Source organism: Dama dama, chromosome 15, assembly GCF_033118175.1.
Source record: "Dama dama isolate Ldn47 chromosome 15, ASM3311817v1, whole genome shotgun sequence".
Lineage (NCBI taxonomy): Eukaryota > Metazoa > Chordata > Mammalia > Artiodactyla > Cervidae > Dama > Dama dama.
In genome coordinates, this window is record NC_083695.1 from 96,162,491 (window position 1) to 96,190,426 (window position 27,936).

Below are 27,936 nucleotides of genomic sequence, written 5' to 3' on the forward strand. Positions count from 1 at the left end.
CAGGCTTGTGGGTGTTGCTTACGCCTGTCACACTTGAAAAGAACCCTACTTCCTGGGAGCCACTGAATACAGGGCCTGCTGCGGGCAGCTGGAGCCTGGGTGCAGCCTGAAGGATGGACTGGGCCCTTCCAGGTTCCCCGACGGCCCCGGAAGGAGGCAGGGCTTGGCCGCGGGCAGGCTGACTCTTTCTCCCAGGCCCCTCCCCATGGGAGCCCCATAAGTCCTGGGTCAGGGGCCCGTGGCCACACATGTGGAAAATAGGGCAGCCCGGAACAGAGAGGCCTGGAGGGCGGCCACACGTCAGGCTCGCCTGGGCCACAGGCAGGGAGACAGGGGTCCAGGCTGGGGACGCACTGACTGGCGGGGGCTTCAGGAGACGAGACCACAGAGGTCACAGCTCCCAAGTCAGGCCCCAGGCCAGCTGGAGGGGTCACGGAGGGGAAGCGGTCCGTCCTCCAGGGAAGCGGAGCTGCCATGGGGCCCCAGGGGTCAGCAGGCACCCTGGAAAGCCTAGAGCTCTCCTGCAGGCCCTGCTGGGCACTGTCCACATGCTGGGGTGGGCAGAGAAGCTGAGCTTCCTGAGAGCCATGCCCATGCCAGCTCAGGGCTCAGGGGTGGGGTGGGGGGGTTCTCGATCCGGTGACAGGTAGGGGCCGGGGACTTCTCAGAGTCAAGGACTGAACCTCAGTGGACCCCCAGCTGGAAGGGGGAGGAGGGGCATGTTTAGAAGAAAGAAATCTGAGGGTGAGGTCCTTACGAGGAGGTATCCAGGGTACAAAGGAGAGCTCGCCTTGCGGGCGGGAGGTGGGCAGGGGGCTCCCTAGCACAGGATGAGGGGGCCCTTCCTCCCTCACCCATAGAAGCCCCCAGTCCTGTGGCTGGAGCCACCCTGGTGTTCATGAACTCAGCAGAGACGAAGCCACTGCCAATCCCATGGCCAGACCCGGAATCAGGGGCAGAGGTGAAGACGCCACACGCCAGCCCCAGCGAGCAGGTGGGCAGAGGCGGCAGGCTGGGGCCTCAGCTTGGTCCACGGGGCCGGGGTTCCCACCCCTCAGCCAGGGGTGGTCTGAGGTTCCCCAGGGCAGCTGAAGGCCAGGCCAGGTTGGGAAGCGAGGAGGGGAGGGGAGCAGGAGGGGAGGTAGGGCTGGGGTATCCACACACAGTCCAGCCCTATGGACATCTCTGCTTTTGGGCGACCAACCTTTGCAGACAAAAATTAATATGCTCATAGTTTACCATTCATAACAACCACTTCTTTACTCTGGTGGTTTCCCAGAGACCTGCTCGAGGGGGCAGCTGGCTAAGCCCAGCCATGCTGGGACTCCCCGGGGCCCCCAGAGGCAGAGGTTTGACCCCCAGGGCCCCACGCCTGCCCGGAGGTCACCTTGAGCTGAGCTGGGGAGAGCCGGCCCAGGAGGACAGAGACCATGAGCGGGCCCGGCCACCCTGGGGACCAGTCAGCCCTACCCGTCCACACCCTGAGGACACTCGCTCATGTCTGTCACACCCTCTCAGCTCTCTGTGCCAAGGTGTCCCTTGCAGTCTGAGATTTCAGGTACGGACACGAAGGCAGCCCACGCGGGCCCACAGCCCAGCTGCCTGCGGTGTTCACTCAGCCCCCGGAGGCCCACTGCTGGGGGCGCCCAGCTCCACATCCCGCAGGCACAGCCAGGGGACCCTCCAGCGCGCAGCACTGCATGGGGGCCTGGAGCTGGACGGGAAGTGGCCAGTGGGCAGCTCCACTCCTGCCCGGCCTCTCTGCTCTGAGGAAGGCCAGCTTCCTCGTGCAGCCGGGTGGCCAAGATGACCCAGAAGACCCGGCGACAGAGCCCCGTCCACCCACACGCCAGCACGGGCTGGGTTCTCACCATTCATGGCTTCCGTTCTGCCTCGGAGAGCAAAGCCCTCTATCCTGGGAGACGATTTCTCCTAGAACTTGGCGCTTGGGGGAGGACGGGGTTTGTTCTCAGGGTGCAGAGGTTCAGTTCTACCGGATGCAGACAGCCCTGGGGTGACGGGGTGACAGCCACGTGACAGAAGGGAGGCGCTTAATGCCACTGAGCTGTGCACTTAAACCCGGCTCGGACGGCACCTTTTACGTGACGGGAAATTTACCGTCGTAAAAGACTGGAAACAAAACCAGACACAACGTCCAGTCTTGCCCTCGGGACCCGATACGACACGTTTGCATAATCCATCTCCAGGCACTCTCCCCCAAAGGGGGTGACCAGCCACTTCGCCGCGGACAGACAGGTCACACGACACACCAACCCCTGTGCCTGCATCCGTCGGGGGGTGGGGGGGTGCGTCCGGTGCGGCTGCCCTTCACACCCACTGGGTCGAAGGTGGCTCCCAGCAGTCCCTAAGGCCAGTCTTCACCCGGCATCCGGGCATGCCTGAGCCCTTGCACACCCTCTGAAACAAGGCCACGTGCAGACAGCTGCACACGCAGGCCCGCCTGCACATGGGAGCAGACTCCAAGTCCTCACCCCTCTCCAGGTGGGGTCACCGCCCCGGCCACGTGGAGAGCGGAGGGGCCAGAGCCCACATTCCAGACATGCCCTGGCACCCGGCCCTGCAGCCCAGGGACCCCTGGAGGCCTGACTGGCGGCCCAATTAGGAAGCAGGAAGCTGCCCTCCAAATACACGGTGACTTGCATCTGAGCTAAAACCCTGGCAGGACCCCACGCTCCCTCTAGTTACCCCACTCCACCAGCCCCGTCTCTGGGTCCCTACTCTCTCTCCACTCCACCAGGCCTGTCTCTGGGACCCTCCTGTCATCCCACTCCACCAGCCCTGTCTCTGGGACCCTCCTGTCTCTCCACTCCACACAGACCCATCTCTGAGACCCTGCTTTTCAAAGCTAAGACTTGGCTGGAGGACCAGAATCCTGGGGTCGGCGGAGACTGCGGGCAGAAGGGCGGCCCACTGTGTTCATGAGGCAGGAGGACCATCTCCGGGCAGGGGTGCGGAGGGCCCAGCCTGAGGCTGGGAGAGGGGCATGGAACACAGCACCAGGCCCACCAGCCTCACCTTTCCTGGTCAGTCTTTGCCCCGAGGGTCCCCAATCTCCTTCCCAGGCCCGCTTTGGGAACATCTGGTTTACCCCGAAGCCATCCCTCCTCCGTTGGGAGAGGCCAGGTGGCAGAGACTGTCCCAGGTGCCATCAAAGTCTGACACACCAACCAAGAACCTCATCTTTTGGATCAACTGTCTCTGCACAACCGACAAAAGGCCGGGGCCCATCAGGTGGGTCCTGGCCCCAGAGGTGGTAGCAGTCCTCGCCCCCTAGAGCATGGAGCACTTCAGCGTATCTGTGCCAGGGGGCTCATTTCTCTGGCTTACAACCCCCTGGCCTGTAACCCGAGGCAGCAGTGGCTGTGGCGCAGGGATGTGGGGGTGGGCAAGGGCGACCCGGCGCCCGCACGAGCCTCCAGGGCTGAAACACGGGGCGGCAGCTGCCTCCTCCGCCCCAGCATCGGAGCCGAAAAGCTGCTGTCCTTTCAGAAGTGACTCATTTACAACAGGCCCATCAGGCAGAGTCCCGGGAGCTAATTCTAACCTTTGCAGAGGCTTGTTCAGCCTCTTGGAATTATAATTACCCCCAATCTCCAGGCAGGATAAAGCTGCAATCAGGAGCTTGGATCCAGCCAAGTGAAAGTGGAAAACGGGCTTGGGTGGCCTGTGTGGGGCAGGGCTGCGTGGCCGCCACCTGGGTCCTGCCCCTGCCCGCCTGGAGGGACGGCTCAGCGCAGGCCTGGCCTCTGGGCTCCAGCTTCTGCGGCTCCAGACATGGGGGGCCAGCCCCCCACGGAGCAGCTTCTCAAGCACTTCCCTCCCGGGCCTCGGGCCACTCTGTCCACTGCTATAGAAAGGGGCTCGCGTGAAGGGCAAGTGGACCTCAGGGTCTCGGCCCCGGAAGAGCCCAGGGGCGCGCCATCTGCACCCCCAGCTCAGCTGAGGGTGAGCTGCGCTACAAGAGCCCAGAGACCTGGGCCAGGAGAGCCTAGTGGTGGTGGGCTCACGGACAGCCCACCCGAGGCCTCTAGCATCGCTGGCCTGCCCTGCGGGAGGCACAACCACACCCTCCAGCAGACCCAGGCGGCCGGCCCAGCCCACACGCGTCCAGCCCGCCCCGCCGCGGCCTTACCTTGCCGAAGCTGCCCTTCCCGATGGCACGCAGGATCTGGAAGTGGTCCAGGTTCACTGCAGAGAGAGCAGAGGGGTGCCAGGTGAGGGGGCAGCAGGGCTGGTGCCCGCCAAGGCCCCCGGCCCGAGCAGTCTGCCCAGGGCCCCCATGTTGCAGGGAGCCCCCATGCTGCGCAGAGCTCCCAACACTGCAGGGAGCCCCCCAACACTGCAGGGTGCCCCTGACACTCTGGGGAGCCCCCCACAATGCAGGGAGCCCCCCAGCGCTGCATGGAGTCTCTGACACTCTGGGGAGCCCCCCACAATGTAGAGAGCCCCCAGTGCTGCAGGGAGCCCCCAACACTGGAGGGCGCCCCCCACAATGCAGGGAGCCCCCGATACCACAGGGAGCCCCGACACTGCAGGGCACCCCTGTAGGCACCGAGCGGTCCACGTCACCCTGAGCGGGATCAGGTCAGCCATGGTGCTGCAGGCAGGGCCTGAGCCAAGGCAGAGAGGGGCCCTGGGGCCGGGCAGGCCCTCCTCCTGGGCCCACTGTAGGGGGAGGCCAGGCCACGCCGCCCACAGACGGGACGTGATCAGAGCACACGGCACCTACAGCAGCCCCCAGCGAGAGCTGCCGCAAACCCACAAAGACCTTCGGTCACCCCTCCCGCAGCCTCGGGGGCTGTGCCCCGCAGGTGTCTCCAGACCAGCTTGAGGGGGGCCTGAAAGGGCCCCGGGACAGTAACAGGGTTGTCCACCGTCTGAGAGAGACCCCTCAAGGCCTCACTGCCGTGGACCTTCTCCACGGAGTCTGACAGCGAGCCCCCAAGCCCTGGGGAGAGTCCAGTGTTTGTAACCATCACAGCCTCCCGAGACAGGCTCCCCACATACAGGCCCGTCCGCGAGAAGCCCTCCCATGCCTGTCCACCTCCAGGCCGGCGCTGGCCGGACCCAGGAATGCTCCACGGCTCCCACGCCCCGAGAGGCAGGTGCGGGGCAGCCTGGTCCTCGCAGGGACAGTGCCCCTCGGCCAGCTCGGGACTGCCCTCTGCCCCGGGCGCCCGCGGGACCTCGGGATCTCAGGAGGTCCCCATGGGCAGCAGGGAGAGGGTGGGGTGTAGGGGCACGGGGCGGGGCGCCCAGCAGCCCGTGGGGTGGGCCTGCGGGGGCTCAGGGCCCAGCCCCCCACCTGCCTGCCCAGGCCGCTCCTGGGTCTGGCCAGTTGCCGCCTGAAGATCCCCGGCTCCTTCCTCACCCACCCATGTGCCCACGGTCAGCGCAGCTTGGCTGCTTCTGCGCAGAGGATGGGGCTGCGTCCGGGTCCACCGCGGGAACCACCGCCTGGACGGCGTCCAGGCAGCCCAGACAGGGGCCCGCGGCAGACGGTGGTGCCTCCCTCTCTGGGCGCTGCGTGCCCTGCTGCCCCCACCACAGCCCCAGCAGAGCCCCAAGCAAGGGCGCCTCCGAGCCTTGAGCTAGCAAAGTGCTTAGCAAACAAATCGTCGTTTTAAGAGAAAACCACGAATTCTGAACTTTCGTGTTTCCAGCAGAGGAAATTGGAACGAAGCTGTGTTAAGTAAGAGGCCAGACGCACAAGGCAGCCCCGTGCCTGCCCGTAAGGGGGCTCCTCGCGGGGCCGAGTGGACGGGTCGGCAGAGACGTCAGAGGCCCCAGGCACCGAGCCAGGCTGTGGAGCAGGCCAAGCACTCCGGGACCTGGCCTGCACGCCCCCCCCCCACCCCCCCAGGCTGTGGTCTGCACCGGCCAGCCTGAGGTGCCAGCCTGTGGTTTTGACACAACTCTCCCCACTTCCTGAGACACCAGCAGGATGACTGCAGATCCCAGACCACAGACCGCGTGGTGGGCGATGAGGGGAGCCGCCCAGGGAGACGTGGGGGGGAAGGGAGCCCAGATGTGACTGCCCGGCATCTCAGGAGCTCTGGGGCCGAGGCCCGGGGCAGGCCCAGCGCCGGGCAGGCGCACACAGCGTCAGACCACAAGCCACGAGCAAGGACCGTCCCCATGGTGACCCGGCTCCAAAGCGGGGCTGGCCTGGACCCCTCCAGGTGAGCCTCAAGCCCACCCACTGACCAGGGTCACTCTGCACTCCAGTGACTGGGGGTCCGGGGACCTGTGGACCATGGCTCCACCCTGACGCCCACACCTAATCCACCCCTGCCTGCCCACGGGGGCAGGATGCCCCGGGCGGGGCCCACCACACAGGATGGCTCCCACCCATCCCCAGACCCTGCCCACAGCCCCCTGAGAGGAACCCGAGACCCAGAGCCCGCTTTGGGCCCCTCCCGCACCCAGGCCAGCTTTGGCCACACACCAGCCTCTGGACCCACTCTGGGCAGGACGGCACATCCCATGAGCCCCGCCGCCCCCGCCCGGCGCAGGGCGAGGCTTTCAGCCCACCTCTGGCTCTCCTTCGGGCCTCCGATGACAGCTAAACAGAGACCACCGCGGGGGACCTGTCACAACAGCGGGGGCGTGTCTGCGCCCGCGAGGCTGCAACCCGGAGGACACAGTGAGAGCCTGCGGCCCAGGAGGCGCTGGGGGCCCGGGGGCGCGCTGGAAACGCGGGTCAGGTCCCCCAGCACGGAACCAGCGAGAGGAGGGGGCCGGGGCTGCCCGACCCCCGAGGCCGCCAGAGGAACGTGTGTGTGCACAGAGGCGGGGGTCCCGGGGCAGAGAGGAGGTGGGGGCACACTGTGTCCACCCTCCTCCCAACTTTCTGGCCACTGCTGGGCAGGGCCTGCGGCCCAGGGAGGCGCTGGGGGCCCGGGGGCCCAGTCACAGAGGAACAAGTCTCCAGCGGGAGGGAGGTCACCGGGACGCTCAGCACACTCTCCCCTGTGTCTGACGCCACCTGGGTTACAGCGCCCATAAGAGGAAACGGAAATTCAGCCCCAACAGTCCTGTCTGACCTTGACCCGTCTCTGCTGAGAGCCAGAGTCCTGCAAGGACACCAGGGGACCCCGCGGGCACACAAGCACTGGCACAGACTCCTCTTCAGGTGGATAAATATTTTAAAACAAGGGTTTTGAGAACACTTATTCTTCAAGGCCGGCTTTCATGTGCAGAGCTGGCCATCGGAAGCACAGCGGCTGCTAGGAAAATAGGTCATTTTGACCCAGCCAGCTAAGCATGAGTGGAGGGAGGTTTTAATTCTATTTCACAAGGGCCGAGGTGCCAGCACCGGCTCCCAGCAGCACCCACAGCCTCGCGGGAGCCCACAGCGCCCTCTCTGCAGGTCATGGCTTGGGCCAGCATCAGCGGCCTGAGCCCCGGGGTCACGGGCCGCTTTCCTTATAACCCAGCTCAGCACTAAAGCCCAGGGGCCCAGACAGAGCTCTGTCCCCCACGGGGTCCTCGGCCACATTCCCAGATGGGGTGCTTCTCGTCTGATCTCCGGGTTTCCCCAAGAGACCACCACCCCCAGGAGAACGCAAGGAGCTCCTTTCTGGAAGTGGGGTCGACGCTCCGACAGCCCTATATCCAGGGAGACTGACTGTGCCCGTGCCGCCGGACACAGGAGGCCTGGCCCTGTCGCCCTCAGCCTGCACCATCAGTCCTGCTGGTGGTCAGGAGGGGAAGGCTGCTGGCAGAGGAGGGCAGGGAGCAGAGGAGCAGCGGCCCCCTGAGTACCCAGCGAAGCAGCAGGGAAAAGTCGAAAGCTGCCTCTTGGGCAGCAACCAGCAGACCCGCAGCCAGAAGGCCAGTAACGTCTGAACACGTTTTCCCTAAAAACAAAACCATCAGCATTCCGTGCACACCTGGCCCCCCTTTCTTTTCCTCCCGAGAGGAGGACGCCCGGCACCGACCTCTGTCAGGGTTCAGCGCCTGGGTCAGCGCCCACCCGCGTGGGCCCCAGGCCCCTCCCGACAAGCCACGGGCGGAGCGCGCAGGGTCTCCTGAGAGTCCAGGTGCAGACGGCACTGCTCCCACAAGCCGGGGCTTTTCTTAAAACAGACAAAGCTGCCTCCAGCGAGGAAAGCAAGGCAGAGTAAAAATAGACGGCTGAGTCGTGAGTCACCACCATGGCTACCAGCAAGGGTGAGGGAGCCCGGGGGTGGACCCTCCCGAGGCCTGGAGGGGCAGCCCGGCTGGCGACCCTCCGCCCCCACGTCTTGGCCTCCCGCGGGCTGAGACAGCGTGGCAGCTGTGTCTGGGGGCAGGCCCGGCTCAGGTTGGAGCCGGAATCCAGGCCAGCCCGCCCCGCCCTGGGCACCTAGGCCTGCAGAGCATTCTTGGTCTCAAGAGAACCCACCCCAAAGCGGGGATCACGTGGAAAGGGTGGTCACAAACCACATGTCACGTGTTGTGGATGTTCACACCCAAGGTGACTGAACTGACCCAGAAAACCCGTCAGAGAAAATCACCCAATGCTTCCAAGGCCCGCAGAGCTTTGTGACTGCAGGGCGCGTCCTGCCCGGCCACGCACCCAGGCCCAGGCCCACCCCACCTCCCTGCCTCCCACCCTACCTCCCAGGACTCCCTGCCAGCCTCTCGGGGCACCCACCCCGCCTTCCTGCCTCCCGGGGCGCCTACCCCACCTTCCTGCCTCCCAGGACTCCCTGACAGCCTCTCGGGGCACCCTCCCCGCCTCCCAGGGCGCCCGGCCAGCCCTCCTGTGTGACGGACACGGGCGCACGCAGGGGCCTGGTCAGCAAACGGTCACCTCACAGACATGCCGAGGCCCTGACCTGCCCAGTGCCACTCGTCCTCCAAGGCTGAAGGTCTGTGGGGACCGAGACCCGGGGGGCCAGGGGCAGGCCGTCCACGGGGGCCCCACGGTCAGCATCGTGTTTACTTCTCAGAGCAACAGGGTGCAGGGCGGGCATCCCTGAGCGTCTCTAAGGACGGGAAGGATGGGGTTCTCCACCGCCCACCTCACCTCGCAGGAGGCCCTGTGACCAGGGGCTTGCTTGGGCCCCAAGGATGTCCAGAGACCCCTGGACAAGAAGATGAAAGGCGGAAAACGGAATTGGGCATGTGCCCTGGCCGGCATGCCAGGTTCCCGAGAAGCGGGGTGGGCACCCTTAGGCCACTCCTGGGCACCGGGCGACTGCCCAGCAGAAGGGGAGGGCCCATCAGGCACCCCCACCCCCTCCACGGTCCTGCCCCGGGCGGCAGACAGCAGGCCCCTGGACGGGGGACAGGCCTCCTCTGGGCCCGAGCACCCCTCCTGCAGCCCCAGGGCCCCGGCTCTGCCCCTCGTTGGGGTGGGGGCTGTCTTCCCGGCAGCCCCCCTCCACCAGGGCCGGTGCGTCCCTCCATCTGAGACACTCCTGCACCCAAGGGGCCCTGCCCACCTGCACCCGCCAGGCCCTTCTCCCAGAAGCCCGTGCAGGGCCCTCGGAGCACTCATTGCCCGCCCCGGGCCCCAGCGTCCACCCGTGTCTCCCAGCTCGTCTGGGGGGGCAGGGTGCCCAGAGCCCCGTGCCTTTCCCCACCGCGCCTCTCCCCCAGCACGGTGCCCAGCCGGAGGGCAGGGGCATGCCCTCACCCCGTCCCTTCTGAGAGACAGACACAGGCCAGGATGCGGCAGCCGCCAGGAGAGAGAGTGCAGGCCCCTGGGGGCCCAGGGTTCCGGAACAGTCTGGCGCCTGGGTCCGGGGGCGGGGGCGCCGCGTGGCTGGCTGGGGACCAGCAGGCGGCCGAGGCCACACTGCCCGCCTGGGGGCCTCGGGGACCCTTGCAGAGCCCCCCTCTTTATCCTGGCTCCTGTCCCATTCCAAAGAGTCTGGCCTGCGTTCCCGCGTCTGACAGCAGCGTCTCCAGAGCACCGGAACTGCCATGAATTAGTGATTAAGCCGACAGTCAGATCGATACAGCGTCTCCACCGCTGGGCCCAGCTCCTCAGGGCTGCAGGGAGGTCGCCCCGGGGCGGACAGGCTCTCCACCTGCCGAGACTGGGCAGCCGTGGGGCTGCCCTGCAGGCCGCCCAGGGGGTCCTGCCGCCCAAGGCCCACTGCTGGCTGCCTCCACCAGCCAGGGTTTCACCCAGTACCACCAGCAGGACAGGCCTCCGGGCCCCCTCACCAGCCGTGAAAACGGCCCAGGGTCCCCAGACCAGACATGCAGACAGACAGGAGGGCACCAAGGCCCTGGGTGCTGGGAGGGGCGCCCTGGCTTAGCCGGCGGGTGGGGACAGGGGAGGGGGAGAAAGAGCCCCGAGCTCCGAGGCCCGAGCCCCAAGGCGGGTCTGCCCAGCAGAACACACCGACCCCTGTCCTGACACGACCCTGCCCCGCGCTCTGGGCACCCCGCCCCACTCGGCACGGTGGGAGACCCCAGCACACGTGAGTCTGGATTCTGGGGAGTGTGCCTCCTGCGTGCTGGGGGCCAATTCTGGGAGCATAGCAGTGGGTCCTCCAGGAAGAGAATCGGCCAGGGCGCAGACCACCAGCAGAGGGTCAGAGCCGGGCACCCTGGGAGTGAGCAGCCCCCCAGGCCTGCGTCCGCAGCATCCCAGCCCCGACCCCTGAGAGCGGGCCTGGTGGGACACATGATCAGAGCAGGACCTGCACCTCGGGCGGCAGCAGCGGGCCCTGGGCTGCGTGCAGGGGGCTGGCTCCTGGAGGGAAAAGGAGACGGTCCTGACGGCTGGGGGCCTGGGGAGGGCCTGGCTAGAGGTCGAGGCCCGCACGCGGCGAGATGCCTGTGTTGGCTCAGGTGCTGGAAAACGCCCCATCTGCCCACATCTTTCCATCTGCAGCCTTGGGTTTCTGGCCGAGGCCCTGCGCCTTCCCTACAGAGGACGGGTGGACCGAGGGCTGGATCTGAAGCGAGGGGCAGCGAGGCCCCGGTTCCTCAGAGCAGCAGGGCCAGGAACACGGACGCAGGCCTACTGCTCTGCCGCGGGGCCACTGCCCAGCCTCTGTCCTCCTGGGTCTCAGCAGTGCGTCGTCCAGGTCCACGCGTCAGAACGGGCTTCCTCCTCGGGGCTGAGGGATGCTCCAGGGTATGGAGAATCCATAGCTTCCCCCTCCACCCGTGGGGGCACCGGGCTGCCTCCACATCTCATCGGCTGTGGACGAGGTTGCAGAGTCCTCTTTAAGGCCTGCCCTCAGTCCCTCTGGATGAACACCCGGAGGTGGAACTGCTGGATCGAACAGCAACTGTCTTTTTTAGGAACCATTACAGTGTCCCCTGGGCTTCCCGAGGGGCTCAGCGGTAAAGAGTCTGTCTGCATTGCAGAAGACACAGGAGATCCACGGGATGGATCCCTGGATCAGGAAAATCTCCTGGAGGAGGGCACAGCAACCCACTCCAGTGTTCTTGCCTGGAGAAGGCCATGGACAGAGGAGCCTGACGGGCTACAGTCCACGGAGTCCAAAGAATCAGACACGACTTAGCGACTCAGCTCGCGTGCGCGCGCACACACACTGTCCCCCACACCCTGACCAGCACTTGCTCTTTTCTGGATTTTCGGAGGGGGGCGCTCCAGGGGATCCGTGAGCAATCGCATGCCCAGCGTGCCAGGGTGGGTCCACAGGCTGCCTGCCTGGGAAGCGGTGTGTGTGTGTGCACATGTGTGTGTCTGCATTGTGTTTGCACACTTACACACACATGCATGTGTGGTTGTGTGTGCAGAAACCCACCTGTGCCCAGGCCTGCGGCCCCTCAGCCACCCAAGTCCAGGTCCCCCAAGGCCCCCATCCCAGGACCTCAGGCTGTGCCGCTCACACTGCACTAAACCTCACCTCTGCAGGTGGGAGGCCACCCTTATCCCACCTGGGCACCTCCCCTGCAGCTGCCCAGATGCCTGGGCCAGCTGGGAGCACACGTGCTCCCCATCGGGCCCAGGATGTAACCGGCCTCCGGGGGGACGCACACAGGCCGTCCCTCAGTGGGGGGTCAGGCCAGCTGGGAGCACACGTGCTCCCCGTTGGGGCCAGGATGTAACTGGCCTCCCGGGGGACGCACACAGGCCGTCCCTCAGTGTGGGGGTCAGGCTCACACCTGCCTGACCAGACCCCTCAGCACCGGGCGGCCGGTTAACCATCGTCCCTGCCCCACGGCAGCCTCGGCCGTTGCCATGGTTCAGCTTCTGGACGAGGTCGGGGCACACGGGTCTCGAGGCGCAGAGCCACGCACGTCACCGCACTAGTGGCATTGAGTCTGATTCAGGGAGGAAGAGCAGGGAAGGGCCCTGGCACCAGGAGAAGAAGGTCGCAGGTCACAGCAGGGCCCCCAACGAAGAGGCCCCATGCCCCGCACACCAGACAAGAGGCCCCATGCCCCGCACACCAGACGTGGAGACGGCGCGTCAGCCTCGGCGGGCCCCCACGCGCTGAGCTGGAGAGAGACACCCCAAAGGCCCTCCTGAGAGGGAACGGCCAGCCAGAGCCGGGACAATGCAGGGGATGAGGCAGCTTCTGGGCGGGCGGAAACACACCAAAAGCTGCGAGTCGATCAGTTTAACACGGCGGAGTTTATGTAGAGTTCACCTCGGTTAACACATCGGTGTCATCGAACACGAGAGTCACGACAGGATCGGATCTGCGCAGGACAGGACCGCATTTCCTATTCAGGGCGATCGCCCCGGGGGGCTCGGGGCAGGGCAGTTCTCAACCCCATTCTTTCTCGATGGAAGGGTAAGCACGTCACGTGTAGAGCTGGAGCAGCTTTGTCCTGACATTAGACGATGCTAAATTCATAAAAATCCCAGCCTCATCCATCAAGTCTGCGTTTTATTTATATTCAGCCTCATTTCAGAAAAGGATTGCAGGCAGTGACCCATTTCCTTGGCCCGGCGCCGCCGCCGGGCAGACATGGGAGCCGACCCTCCAGCTGCCCAGGCCGGCCCCTCCTTGGTCCAGCTCTCTGGGGACTCAGCTCCTATCACAGGGGCCGGGCCTGGCCCATGAGACAGAAGTGGGGCTGCTGGGTGTGGAGCAGGTATGGGACAGAAGGCTGGAGGAGCAGCCCAAGGCTGGAGCCGGGACATTGGAACTGAGATGGGCGACGAGCCGGTCAGGACCACGTGCCCCACGGCCGGCCTGCCCACCTCTCAGGCCGCCCGCTCCTCACCGAAGGCCCTTGAGGTCAGACCCCCCGTCCAGCCTGCCGCTGACTGAGCCAGGGCCACGTGGGCCTGGGGTCCTGGCTGGCTCTGCATCCTCCCCTGGCCTGCTGGCCGTCCCGAGCTGACAGCTCACACCCTCAGTGTCCACTCGGTGACGACCGCTAACGCCCACCTCGCTGAGGTCCCCTCTTCTCCAGGGCCATGTTCCTCCTCAGACATTTTCAATCAGTCTGTCGAGTTCTTTGGAATTCGGTGAGTCTGTATGTCAGTTTGGAGAAAGCTGGCATCCTTCCCATATTCACACCCTTCACTTATTTAGGGCCACATTTCTCCAGACAGACGTCACACAGCTGTCGTCCAACGTACTTACAAGCCTTTCCGAGGCATAACTGACCCACAGCAAACGGAGCCCTGAGGGGCCAGGCTGATGGGGCTGAACGCACACGTGCACGCCCCGGACGGTCAGCACAGGCTGGAGCAGCGGCCACAGGTCACCTCTGGGGAGCAGAGGCCCGCCTTCGAGGGGCAGTGATTGCCATACATACATCCATAACATTCAGAATATGTAAAGAGCTCCCACAAATCAATAAAAAGAGACTAAAACAACAGAAGACTAGTAAGTCTTGAATAGGCACCTCACGAAAGGGGATGTCCTAACGCCCAGCCCAGCCAACGGGAAACGGAGCTCCACGCTTTAGCCACCAGGGAAATAAACCACAGTGGGGCCCCACCCCGCCCCCCAGAGACTAAAGCTACAAGAGGCTGACAAGAAGGAGGCAGGCACGGGTGGGAGCCACGCTGCTGACGGCAGGGAGGCTGCGCAGTCCTTCAAAAACTAGGCCAGTAGCCGGCAAAGTTGAGTGGATAAGATCCTACAGCCCCCAAACCAAAGCTAACTGAAGTTTTTAGAAAAGAAACCCACACAGCACTGTAAAGCAGTTACCCTCCAATTAAAAATTTTACAAATGAAATAAAAAGATCCTACGGCCCAGCCAGTTGTCACCCAGACACGCACGCCTCTGTGCCCCAGAAGACATGCCCAAGGAATCTGGAAGACTCACACCCCGGAGAGCCCCAGACACCCAGCATCGGCAGGACGGATCAACGCCGCTGCTGTCTTCACACAGAGAATCCCAGACAGAAGGGAAGGGACGGACTAAAAAGTCTTAGGGAAGCTACAGACTCCTCCTAGGACTATAAAAGTCAGTGAATCAAGCGAGGCCACAGGACGCAAGGTCTATACAAAATGTATTAGATTCCTAACACGTAGTAACGAACCACGGAGATTTTTTAAAATTCCACTGACAATAGGACCAAAAGCATCAAATACACAGGCATCTATCTGGAGAAAAGTGTGCGGCGCTCACACATGCAACACCACGAATCACTGCTAAGAGAGACTGCAGGAGGCTCTATCAGCGGACAGGTGCCCTCTGCCCCTGGGTGGGGGCAGTGAGCTCCGTGAAGAGATCACTGCTCCCCAGGTCTATCCGTGGAATCAGTGCGATTTCCGTCAAAACCCTAGCAGGCTTTTAAAATAGAAACTAGTAGGCAAGTACTGAAATTTATGTGGAAATGTAAAGAATCTAGCAAAGCCAATATAGTTCTGTAAAAAAAACAGCAAGTTTAGAGGACTCACTGGATCTGGTTTGAAGACTGTGGGGCTGGTGTGAGGACAGACACACGGGCAGAGGACAGACGGCTGCTCAGAAACAGCTGGCACCACCCATGCCAACCGGTCTTTGACAAAAGCGCTAACGCAGACCCACACTCAACACCTGCCTTTCAACAAAGGGAACCAGAGCCGCCGAACCGCCATCAGGAGAAACGTGAACCTTGACCACACCTTGTAAAACACCCCCAAATAGTTCTAGATGGACTGCAGACATAGATACAAATGTTGCAAGTACAAAACTTCTAGGGAAAATAGGATAATATTTTTGCAACCTAAAGACAGGCAAAGATTTCTTAGATGTAATGCCCAAAACACCAACCATAAAAAGAATAAATGGATAACTTTGGCTTTGTTGAGATTTAAAACATGTGCTCTTTAAAAGTCACCACGAGGCAAATGAAAAGTCAAACCTAAGAGATGTATTTGCAACACGTTTCCAACCAAGGATGTGTAACCAGATTATATAAAGAACACTAGGAGATCAGTAATAAAATGGCAAACATGCAACTTAAAAGTGGGCAAAGATGTGGACAGATGTCTGCGTCCATGTCCTCCTCACGGAGGAGGATATACAAAAGTTCAATGAGCCAGGGAAGGACACGCAACGTTGCTAGACACCAGGCGATGCAAACCACCCCCAGCAGGGGACCACCACCTCCCGCCGGAACAGCCGGGAGGGACCGACACACCAGGGACCACCCCGACGTGGACAGCCAACCCCACACGCTCTGCTGGGATCGGAGCCCCGCAGGTCGCTGTGGAAAGCTCCTCACACGTCCTCGCAAAGTAAAACGTACGCTGACTGTGCCACCAAGCAATTCCATTCCTAGAGATTTACCCGAGAGAAACCAAGCAGATGTCTACACGGGAACGTTCTCTGCAACCTCATTCCTAACAGCCACCTCCTGGAAATGATCCAAGAGCCCATGTGCAGAAGACTGGAGAAGGAAATCGAGCTATATCCGTACAATACAGAACAGCACTCAGCAATTTTCTTTTAAAAAAAGAACAAACTACCGATACGGAACAAGATGGATGAATTCCTCAAATCCAGTACGGAATGCAAGAGGCCAGATTCAGAAGCGCACGTCGGGTGTGACTGATTATGCAAGTTCAAGGGCAGGAAAAACTAAGCGGTCACGACAGAAAGAGCACTGGTCTGAGCTTCGGGGGTGGCGGGGCCGCCTGGAGCAGAGCGGAGTCGGGGAGGCCCCCACACAGTGCAAAGATTGAGTCCAGACGAGGGGGGTCTTGGTGACTCGGACACAAGGCTTGGACACTTGTCAAAACCCATCAGCTGGGCCCTTCGGCTCTGTGCATTTTCCTGTAATTAGAGCTCAGTGAAAACGTACGGATACGTATTATGAATATTTTCTAGAGGGGAGTTTTAGGTACTATATTGTAGGAAAGAGTCCTTCACCATCAGGGAGCAGGAGATGGGATCAGAGAGGCTGAGCGACCCGCCCACGGTCACAGGGCTCCGAGCAGTTAGGGTCAGAGCCCAGGCCTCAGGACGGGGGGCTAGTTCCCCGTGGGGCTGGGGTGCTGGCTTTGGGGGACAGGGTACTGGGGTGGGCTCAGCCGGCAGGAAGGAGCTCCGGAGCACAGACACCACGGGAGCATCACGTCACGTGAGCAGCCAGCCCGGGTCCCTGGAGGTGTGGAGGGGAGCCGGGGACACAGCCCAAGAGCGGCTGCAGCTGCTGTGTCTGCCACTCACCGATGCGCCCTGGCAGTGGGCAGCCAGGGCGGGGGCTGGCAAATGCCACGTGCGATCCCCCCCTGCTGCCTTGGGATCATCTCGGCTGGCCATCGGGCCCATGCCGGAGCGGGTTGGCTCTGAGACCGTTCCGTCAAGGCGACCTGGGTGACCCCACAGCGCAGCGCTCAGCCTCGCTGCCCCGTCCCCCAGGGAAGGCCCTCCCCTTCCCACTTACCCCGTCCCGGAGCCTGCGCCCCAGAAGGTCGCGCAGTTGGGACCTTCCAGCCCAGCCCCAGGACTCCTGACGCCCTTCCCCCCGCGGCTTCTCTGGCTAGTGACACATGTGTCCTGGGCTCCATTTGGGCAGAGCAAGCCGGCTGAACCAGGGGCTCAACCCCCCTTTAGGAGCAGCGTGCTGGGTGTAGGGCACTGCGGTCCTTTCGGGGTCCCTTGAAACCTGAACAAAATGGGAGAAGTTGGCACTTTAATCCTGGAGCCCCATGATGCACTCAGATCACACCTGTGCGTGTGTGCCCGTGGCTGCAGCTCTCCACGTGTGTCCCCGTGTGAAGACAGGCACTCAGGTGTGTGCCTGTGTGTATGTGCCCGAGCACGTGTGTGCCCGTGTGTGTGCACAGTGGCTGGATGGAGTGCCAGCCCCAGGGCTGACAGCCACGTCCTGCCTGGAACCGCTTCACTGGGATCCCCCGGGGCTGAGCCCCAGGGCGGGGTGTGGGGAGAAGCCTGTGGAAGTGAGCACGGGGCCTCGCAGCCGTTTATCACCCGCCTGCCCCGCTGAGAGCCACACTGCCCCGCCTCCCGCCTGCCGGGCCCAGGCTGGCTGACGGGCTGGCTCATCCCCAGAGGCCGAGGCCACTCGCGGAGCTGACAGCAGCGGGTCTGGCTCCGGCTGATCTGTGTCGGCTCACAGATCAGAGCTGCCAGCCTCGGGGCTGCCCATCCACCCGGGAGCGCCTGGCCTCGCCAAAGGGGGGCGGGGGGGCACTCACCGTCAGTTAATAGTATCCTGCGAGTCACCGGAGCCTCACCGAGAATCAGTGCGAACAGCTCTCAGACACACCGGTGTGATCTGGCAATGCTTTTCTGGGTTCAGTCCCTGGGTCGCAAAGGTCCCCTGGAGAAGGGAACGGCTACCCACTGCAGTATCCTGGCCTGGAGAATTCCAGGGACTGCACAGTCCATGGGGTCTCAAAGAGTTGGACACGACTGACTGACTTCCACTTTCACTCTCTGAGTTCACTAAAGGGCCTCACCCAGAGGGCAGCCTCCCGTCAGAAGAGGAAGCGGTTTGTCCCCGCGCTTCTGGTGGACCCAGGGTGGGGTGACGGTGGTCCCCCCTGTGGGGACTCAGTGAGGAGCTTCCACAGCAGCAGGCTGGGTCCTCTGCCCTGGAGGGAGGCGTGTGAGTGAGTGAATGAGTGAGTGTGCAAGAGAGTGAACAAGTGAAGCAGTGACTGAGAGAGTGAGTGACAAGTGAGGGAGTGAAACACGAACCGCAAGCCGCCCCCCGCCCCGGCCAGCAGGGCTCTTCCCTCCCAGGTGGACCCCCTGACCAACCACTGGGCATCGGGGACTTCTTCTTTAAGATCTGTGGGGTTCTGGGACCACGTAGGGGATCCCACCGTTTGTAAGATGAAGCATCTAGGCTGGAGTCCAGGAGCGGGCTGCAATCCCGAGGGGCCTTCCCACAGGACGGGTCGGGAGCGGATGGGCACGCGGTCAGAGCAGTGCTCCCCAGGCCGCCAGAGCAGACTCAGGAGTCGGCTTCTGCCTGTGGGCTGAGACCCCGCAGGCCCAGACCGGGGTCCCCCAGGACAGCTGGCCCATGGCTGGGTGTGGTCACCTGGGGCTGTGACGCTGACCAGGCTGGGACTCGATGGTGGGACGTTCCTAGGGGCAGGGGGCCTGGTGCATGAGGCGGGGGCCCTGCAAGTCTGGGGCCAGCTGATCGCCCGGGGCAGGCTCACCTCGCAGGGTGGCTGGAGTCTCAGTCAAGCGCAGCTCCCATGCTGCGTTTGGATAAATAGAAGCCACATTGCATTGTTCGGGAAAGTTGCTATTTTAAATTCCACCTCACCGTAAGTGCTCGGTTTTATTTCAGCCCTTTTCTTGGAAAAGAGATTTGCATATGCTGTGGATGGAACTGGATATTTAAGATGAATAATCCACACGGCTGCTTATTTTATAGACAAAAGGTGACAAAGCATTTATCAGCTGTGGGGCCACCAGAAGGACACTCACCCGAGGCGGGGCACCTTGGGGGGCCTGGCTACGGAGTGTCCCCTGCCCCTCGCCCAAATGAGCCCCCCACGCCTCGGGCCCCCTCAGGCCCGCCAGCACAGGCCTGTCTGCAAAATAAACTGTCTACAAACCCGGCAGACACCCCAGGGCAGAGCCTGGTGGGCACACGGGTCCTCCAGCCCCGCCGCTGCTGGCCAGGCCCGGGGCTCAGTTGCCTGCCCTGCCCACCTCCGAGGGCATCCCAGCTGAGGAGGGGCAGCTGCAGCGGAGTGGGGCGGGGGAGGCGAACCGGAGGTGACCCTGGAGATCAGTCAGTCACGGACCCCAGCCCTGAGGACACACGGCAGCGTCCTGATGGGCGTGTCACGGCTCCTGGGCCCAAGGACGCATGACCGTTCAAACCTTGAAGCCTCCCGGGGGCGCCGAGGGGAGCCCGGCCCAGCGGACGCTGTCCTGGGTGCTGCCCCGTGCCAGCCCAGCAGCCTTCGGGGGGCAGGGAGGTCCAGGCCTGCGTGCCCACAACGCGGGGCCAGCCCCCACGGAGCCCACGGGGAAGAGAGGCGAGTGTGGGGCCATGAGCGGTCCCCCATCGGGGGCGGTCACTGTCTTGGAGCGTCTAGACTGGGTACCAGGAGCAGGCGATGCAAAGTGGCCACTTAGTCGGGACCCGAGCACCGGGGCCTCGACGGCCCGGGCGCCCCCGGAAACATCCGAGTCTGGACTCCTTCCACTCCCGGCTCCTGGGCCCACGTTCCCAAAAACGTCACGTCCCAGCATCCAGGTGGCCACGAGCGCTTCACCACTCCCGGGACTCCAGATCGGATGGCCCTCCTGTGACTTCTCTGGGGTCAGGACACCCTCCGGCCACCGCTCCCTGCACAGACACATCAGCCCCCATCCAGAGTCTCCCGGGTCCTGCTTGGCCCCTGCGCCTTCCGGCCCCGGCAGCTCTGCGAGGACCAAAGATGCTTTAACTGTGGTGGGGAGAGGGGAGCCGACCGGGAACTCCAGGCCCCCGGCTCCCCGGGGCTGCGGCCTCTCTGAGGACGGGCGTCAGTGACGACAGACCCCGGGGGCATGGCAGGGACTCGTGAGGAGCCGACAGGAGCGGACGCAGCCGCCCACCCTGGGCCTCGGCCCGTCTCACCCAGACCTTCACCCCAGGTTCTGCAAACCAGGTTTCTGGTCACCAACTTCTCTAGTCCACAGAAAATTAGGAGGTGGACGTGCAATTAGAGAACAGCACAAATTCAGCAGCAAAACGTGTTCGAGGAAAGATGTAGGAAGGTGGTTTTTACAGAGTCACGAGACACCCAGAGCTGAGGGGGCTGCGATCAGCTTCGCGGCCCAGGGTCCTGCAGACGTGTGCCTCCCCGGCCCGCCCGGCCTGGGATGGGGTCAGCGCCCTACCCTAAGCTGCTGCCCAGGAGTTTAAACGGGATCCGGCACGCCGCCTAAGAATCGCAGGAAGACACCCACCGCACACACAAGGACCCACCGGTCTGCTCCGGGGCCGGCTTCCTGGGCGACCGGGCGTGGTTCCGGAGCCCCCATGGCACACAGCAGATGCCCCCGGGTCCTGGGGCCACAGCCACGCCCCGAATGCCCACGGACGCCAGCTCCCTCCCACCCTCCCAGCTCAAGAGACTGGATTATCATCCTGGAAAAGGGGTGGGTTTATTTTTGGCCAAACTGGATAGAATTAAGGAAAGATATTATTTCGAGACAGAACATGAGACTTCTGTTCTCTTTTATGCTCCAAAAATAAGAGTCAGAGAAGGGAGCCGAGCTGGGCGTCCACATCCTCGGGGGCGCTCAGGTCTGTGGTTTCCAGGACGAGAGCCCACCCCACTCCCAGAGGCAGGCATGGCGACCGCCAAAGAGCTGGAGGCCAGGCAGGGAGGCGGCGGGCTGGGGGTGCTGGGCGGCTCCCGGGACTCTGACCTGCGCGGCCTGCCTTTCCTGCGACCCTCCCGGGCGTCATCGTGTGAGGAGACCGCAGGCCTGCAGAGCGGCCTCCGCTGGACGGGGAGCTGAGAGCCTGGGTTACCTGCTGGCCTGCGACCCTCGGGACTCTCACACATGCACACACATGTGGTTTGCACACACACACAGTAAACCCACGGAAGGGTTCTAGGACAAAGAGGGTGAATCTGTTCATAATTCTGGAGCAAGAGAGGTCTTTCCGAAAAGGAAGCAAACCCCAGAAGCCACAAAGCAAAGACTTGTTGTCAGATGGATAAAAATAATCATATAGAAATCAAGGAAACTTGTGTATAAAGAAAAAAAAAATTTTTTTAAAACCAAAGTACTACAAAATGGGGAAAGGTATTTGTGATCAATACGACCAAATCAGGCGTTAATTTCCTGAAACAAACTGGTGCAAACGATTGAGTCAACCAGAGCACGCAGAGGCCCTCATGGGAAGGCGCCACATGGACGTGGAATCAGACCCGGGACGGACGCCCAGCTCCCATCGTCACAACGCTCCCCACGTTCCATGGAGACACGTTGGACCTGCACCCAGGGCTGGGGCCGTGGGGAGGCTGGTTCACCGCAAGCCCTACGGGGGGCCCTGTGAGCACCAGCCCTTCCAGAAACTGTTAGCAACACCCACCAGGGTCAGAGGCACTCGCTGCTGCTGTGACCTCCACTTGGACGAACTCGCGGAAATGCGTCAATACCTGCAAAACCGGGGCAGCCCCAGACCACCCAGCTGTCCACGAGGGGCGCTGGGGACACCCCTCGGACACAGCGGGAAGGTGGGCTGTTGTGGAGACGGTAAAACCAGACGGACAACATCAAGCTGCAGGAGAAGCACGGGTGGATGCCCTGCACGTGCTAATCAGGTCACAGAAACCAGAACCTCCACGCTGGCAGCCCATGTCTAGAGCCCCACATGCGAGTGTGACGCAGACCCTCACGCTCCACTTTCTGTCCTCGGGCAGTTTCAGCGTCTGACCCTCCCCAGTGAATTATTTTTTTATGTCAATAGGGATGAGCTGGACATGAAAGTCCGGGCTATCTTCTGCTTACGCTTCTCTGTTTATTTTTTAAGTGCCTTTTAAATGAGATATAAAAGTCGCCCCACTGTCCCCACTCACCTCATCAGATGCCCTACCATCTGCCAGCTCACTTCTTCAGGGGCCTGAACCCATGACTCTGATGCTCAAGGTGAATGACTTTTTTTTTTTTTAAAGAACAAAATGGTCTCACACAGCCCAGGAATACTCTCCCGGGCCCCGGTCTGGAAAGCGCTGGAAACACCATCTTAGGAAATTAAAATCTTCCTCCAAGAAGATGACTCCCGGGGCAACACGACCTCTCGGATGGATCACACACGGCTTCCGCGGGCCACTGGCGAGGACAGCAGACCTCACAGGCGGGGGCCCTGCAGGCTGGGCTCGGGGGCCGTGGGGTCCCCAGGCCCCAGAGGGAGGAGTGGAGCATCAGATGGGGCTCCCCACCACGTGGCCGTCCCAGCCCAGCCGAGGAGGGGGTGCGGGAAGGGAGAGTGCCCGTCCCCCGAGCCACGGAGGGGCCGGGCCCTGTGGCCAGGCCGCCCGCCAGGCACACACGGCAACCCCCACGCCAAGCCTCGGGGGTGCCTGCGACGGCTACAGCGCAAGGGCTCCGCAGAACCGCCCACCCCACTGCCGAGAAAGGCAGACTCGCGCTACCCCCGCCCGGCCACGCGGCCCCCGCCCGGCAGAGCCCCAGCGCCAGCTGGGGACCGCAAAGGCCGCTCTGTCACCTTCTGCAGGCGTCAGGATCCGCCGCCCCCAAGCGGAGTCCATGCCGTGTGAGCCAGCTCCGCGGCAAAGGCGCCTGAGAACCCGAGCTGCTTATCTGACTCAGGGCTGCGGGCTCGTGGAGAACAGCTCCTGTCCTGAAGGCGCAGTGAAGCCCCCTCGAGAGAAACAAGATAAAGTCAGTGACCACTAGGCAGAGGCAGCCAAGGGCACCGTGATCACTCGCTGACCCCTGATGAGACCGGGGCCACCAGTGAAACGCCTTGACCGCCGGCTGCCAGTCTGGACGGAGCTGAGCAGGCGGAAGGGACATGGCTGCTCCCGCCCGTCCCCAGGGAAGGCGCAGCGTCCCCGCAGAGGGCAGGGGACCAGTGAGGGATCACACGGCGGGTCCACTCTCAGACCCGGAGCCGCCCCTGAGCTAAGGCTGAGGCGCTGGCCCTGCCCTGGGTCCCCGAGATCCAGGTGCCCACGTCCTCTGCCCCCCAACAGGGGGCCACAGCCTATGCGGACACCTCGCCGAACAGGAAACCAGGCACGGGCGCCCAGGGAGAGGAGGGTGAGGCCACGCGGGGCGGGAAGGGGCTGGGCTGGACCAGGAACCCGTGGAGGTCACCAGGCCTGGGACCCAGGGCAGCACCCGCCTGGGTGCAGCAGCCCGCAGGGCCTGCCCGTCTCCGCTGACCGCGCGGCTCCAGGGCCCGGACGGCAGCAGCACAGGCCGTGTGTGTCACCAGAGCAGGACATGTCAGCTTCTGGGATCCCGGCGGGCCTTCCTGGCCAGTGACCTGGCCGCCCGGACGCCCTTCCCCACGGCCGGAGATGGGCAGTGATGTCCACTGAAGGGCAGGGGGCCATCGCGCGGGGGCAGGGGGGCGGGAGCGCCCAGCACGTGCTGGGCAGCGTCCGGCCACCGGAAGGGGCTGCCCGTACCGCTCAGGTCCAGAGAGAGCAGCCTGCCTCCTGGCCGGGGGCACAGCTCTGCCCCACCAGCCGGAGAAGCCTGGACAGGGGTTCTCCAGCAGGCCCCGCCCCGCCCCCCACAGGAGCCGAGGGGGCAGCCCCCTCGCCACGCGGAGCCAGTGGCCTCGACCAGCGGCTGTCTGGCTGCAGACAGGCCCTTCCCTGTCTTAGAGTCTCCAAATTCGGAGACTTTGAGGACTTTTGGACCCCTGCAGCCTCCAGCCCCCGCAGCCCACGGGAGGGGAGGCACCTCACAAGCCCAGTGAGACAGCGCTGAAGAGGCGACCTGGACCAAACGAGGCCCGAGACCACCCAGCCCGGCCGCGGGGGCCCCTCACTCGCTGCACCAGGAGGGGGCTGGAGGGGCAGACCCCGCAACCACCCAGGCCTCTCCCGTCCAAGGCAAACAGCCCAAGGGCTGCAGCCCTGGGGCCGCCCCTCCCCAAGACCAGGGGAACGTTCTCAGGGAACAGTGCCCCTCCCCTCAAGGGGCTTCTGTTCTAACAGGAGATGACAAGCTGTGCTAGGTCGCTCAGTCACGGCCAACTCCGTGCGACCCCGTGGACTGCAGCCAACCAGGCTCCTCTGGCCATGGGCTTCTCCAGGCAAAAAGACTGGATGGGTTGCCATTTCCTTCTCCAGGGGGTCTTTCTGACCCAGGCATCAAACCCACACCTCCTTCATCGGCAGGAGCACCACTAGAGAAGCCCATAACACAGGAGATTGATGATAAACAATTAACTGATGGGGATAGCAAATGGAAAAGTAGGGAAAATGGCAAGATTTTAGACTTAAATATATCGACAATTACATTCAAGTAAATGGATGAAGATTCCTTCTAAAAAGCAGGCATCCCCAGACTGGATTTAAAAAGCCAGAGTCAAGCAAGTGCTATTTATAAAGAAACCGCATCCTCCTTAAAGGTACAGAGGCAAGAGGTTAAGGGAGGCGATGGCTGCTCACAGCAGACCCCACCGAGGAAAGCAGGCAGCCACATAGCGTCCAAGTAGACGTGGAGCCAAGGAGCATCATCAGACGCGTCGTAAGGACGCAGGGTCGAGTCATCGAAAAAGCCACGGCAGCGCCAAACGCGCGTGCAGCCCAAACCAGACACACACACGAAGCCAAACCGGCCGCAGGGGAGGAAGGAACAGACTGACCAGCAGAGCCAGAGGTTTCACCGCTCCTCGTGGTGACTGACGGACAGAAGAGAGAGAGAGAACATAAAACGCTGACATGAGGGACAAAGGAGAGGCATCGCTACAGACTCCGGAAGGAAAACAAGCACGTCACGCAAGGGACGAACTCCAGCCCTTGAAAGACAGATGACCAAGACGAGCACGGGGAGAAGTGGGAAATCTGCATACCCCCTTGCTATCAAAGAAATCGAATTTGTCCTTAAAACTTCCCCACAAAGAAAGCTCCAGGCTCAGGGGCTTCACTGGTGACCTTTAGCAAAGGGTTAACGGAGCAATGACACCAACCTCACACAGACTTTACAGGAAACAGGAAGAGGAGGCAATACCTCCAACCCACTTTATGGGGCTGGCACAAACCTGCCAAAGACATCACAAGAAATGGAATTCTAGGCCAGTGTCCCCAGTGAGTATAAACACAAACATCGTAGGCCACATGTGTGCTTGGTCGATCAGTCATGTCTGACTCTCTGAGACCCCGTGGACTGAAGCCCCCAGCCTCCTCTGTCCACAGGATTCTCTAGGCAAGAAGACCGGAGTGGGTAGCCATTTCCAACTCCAGGGGATCTTCACGACCCAGAGATTGAACCTGAGTCTCCTGCAGCTCCTGCATTGGCAGGCGGATTTTTTTTTTTTTTTACCACTGAGCCACTGGGCTCACCTCAAAATATCAGCAAATTGAATTCAGCAATATCTAAACATGAATCTAATAATGTGAGACTGATATTCTGTTCAAAAGTCAGTCAGTGCAATTTACCACGTTGGCAGAATAAAGAAGTTATCTCCACAAATACAAAAAAGCATTTGGCAAAATCCAACAACCATCAATGACTTTAAAACAAAAACTCAGCAGACTACAAAGAGAAGGAAACTTCCTCAGTCTGATAAGGGAATCTTTGAAAAAGCTCAGCTGACATCGTACTTAACGGTGAAACACTGGACGCTTTCCCTCTAAGATCACAAAAAAGACAAGGAAGCCAGCTCCCACCACCTCTGATTGCCATTGTGCTGGACGTCTAGACAGTGTGAAAAAGCATAAAGTTGGTAAATCTGTCTTCATTCACAAGCAACAGAGAAAACCCTATGAAATCTACAGACAAGATATTAGAATAGGTATGTTCCACAGGGTTATGGGATACAGTCAAGATGCAACAATTTATTTTTAAACAACACTAAATATGCCTGCAACCCCTGCACAGTGAAAACTATGAAGCCACGCTGACAGAAATTATAGACCGGAATAAATGCATGAAGTGCCATGTTCCTGGACTGGAAAACTCAAAATGTTATGAAGTCCGTCCTTTTTTAAGTGATCAAATTTCATGGAATCCCAATCAAAATCTCACTCAGCTTACTTTAGGAATTGATAAAGTGACTCTGAAATTTACAGAGGAAAGCAAAGAATCTAGAAAAGTCAAAACAATCTGGAAAAAGAACAAAGCTGGCGAGCAAACACACCCACTTTCAGCCCCACTGTGAAGCTACAACAGTCAGTCCGCTGCGGCCTTGCTGTGAAGACAGACAAAGAGGTCAGCGGGGCAGAGTAGCGCCAGGAAGAGGCCCCGCGTGCAAGTTCACCCGACTTTCTAGAAAGATGCTGAGGACCGTTCCTGGGGAGAGGACGATCATCTCAGCCAGCGGGGCTGGATCACACAGACATCAGACCGCAGAGGAGGAGGAGGGGAGAGAGGAAAGGAGAGGAAGGGGGCAGGGAAAGGCAGGAGAGGGAGCAGAGAGACGGAGCTCTGGCCCGGCGTCTGAGCAACATAAACACCAGCCTGAAGTGCAGCGTGAACAAAAGTAAGAATCACTACAGCCGAGTAGGAGTATTTCCACGTCGACCTTTTAAATTTGAAAGTGGTCACATTAAAGACCTGAGGTTACCAGAGACCACAGGATGAGCCGGAACTCCGTTTCCCTTTTAAGACCTCGGTGGAAAAGGTGAGAATCTGGAATGAGTTTCCTTTGGGAAAGTCTGGTGGGGAAATACGGAAAACCCTGGCCATTGTCGAAAGGCACCGGGGTCTTTCTGGAGTCAAAAGCAATGGAATTAAACTCTAGGAGCAACAAGCTCACCTCCACTCCAAGACTCTGGTAGGTTTCAGTGTAAGTGGTGAGTTTTTCTTTTTATGTCTTTGATCTGGATGCGTTCCTATCATACAGCCATCTGATTTTGTGATGGGGGGGATGATATGTGCTTTTTGTACAAAAGAAAAAAAAAAAACAGAAAAACCATAAAAGCTCTAGAAAAAAGGAAAAATAGTCTTTGTGACCATGAGTTAGGTAACTATTTTCTAGACAGGACACAAAAGGAACCAACCCTAAAGGGAGAAATGAGTGAAAAACTGGACTTCCCCCAGATTAAAAGCATCTCCTTTCCCAGCATGATCACTGAGGACTGAAGGGAACGACATGAAACGCAGACTGGCTCCCCCCTGCCAGCACAGGACCAGACTGGCCGCCAAGGACGCGGGGAGACCAGCTGGGAGGCAGGCACGCCGCACCCGCGGCCCAGGGCAGAGGCACCCACTCCCTTTGAGGTCGGGCCCCTGGGCGGGGCCACGTGGTTTGTGTGCTGACAAGACGGGAAGTTGAGTGCCCTTGGGAGGGCAGACGCTGCTGATAAAAGAGTAATTAACAACCTACTGAACCTCTCAATTAACAGGATCTGCACACGAGCAAATGCACTCTCTGGAGCATTGCTTTTTTTTTTTTTTTAATTAAAAATAACTTGAGTTCATTCTGTAAAGGTTGCTTGAGATTCCACTGGACAGGCACACATGGGTCCAAGGCCAGGCCCACCCCCTGGCTCCAGGTGACCACCGTCCCCTCGCTGTCTCAGCCCACGACGCTCACTGCAAGGCTGCACCCCCAGGGCCTGAAGATGGGGGTCAGCCCAGGGAGAGGGCAGGCAGGACACGCCCCTGCCCTGGGAAGCGATCGACCCCCAGGTGAGCTGTGCTGAGCAAACCCGGCCCCCCAGCCTGCCGCACAGCGCCCCACGGCTCTGACCTCACCGAGTGCTCCGCACGGAGCCCCCAGCCTCGGAGCTGGCGGGCACGGCCCATGTGGGCTCCACGTCCACCTGTGTGCTGAGATGGCCATTCCTCAGCGGCAGCCCCCGTGAGCCGGACGCCGGCAGTGGGAGGGACGCGGGTAGCTGGCTCCTGCCGTCCCAGCAGAGAAGAGGGGCAGAGCCCGCACACGGGTCA

General features: G+C 61.5%; 1 protein-coding gene across 1 annotated transcript in view; it reads right to left on the reverse strand.

Annotated features, from left to right (window-relative positions):
* The window catches only part of STK32C (serine/threonine kinase 32C), a 75,412-nt gene that overhangs the window by 32,832 nt on the left and 14,644 nt on the right, over positions 1–27,936 (reverse strand). Inside the window, exon 2 of the mRNA XM_061163195.1 lies at positions 4,154–4,209. Within this exon, the coding sequence (XP_061019178.1) occupies positions 4,154–4,209 (56 nt within the window). The remainder of the gene's footprint in view (positions 1–4,153; positions 4,210–27,936) is intronic.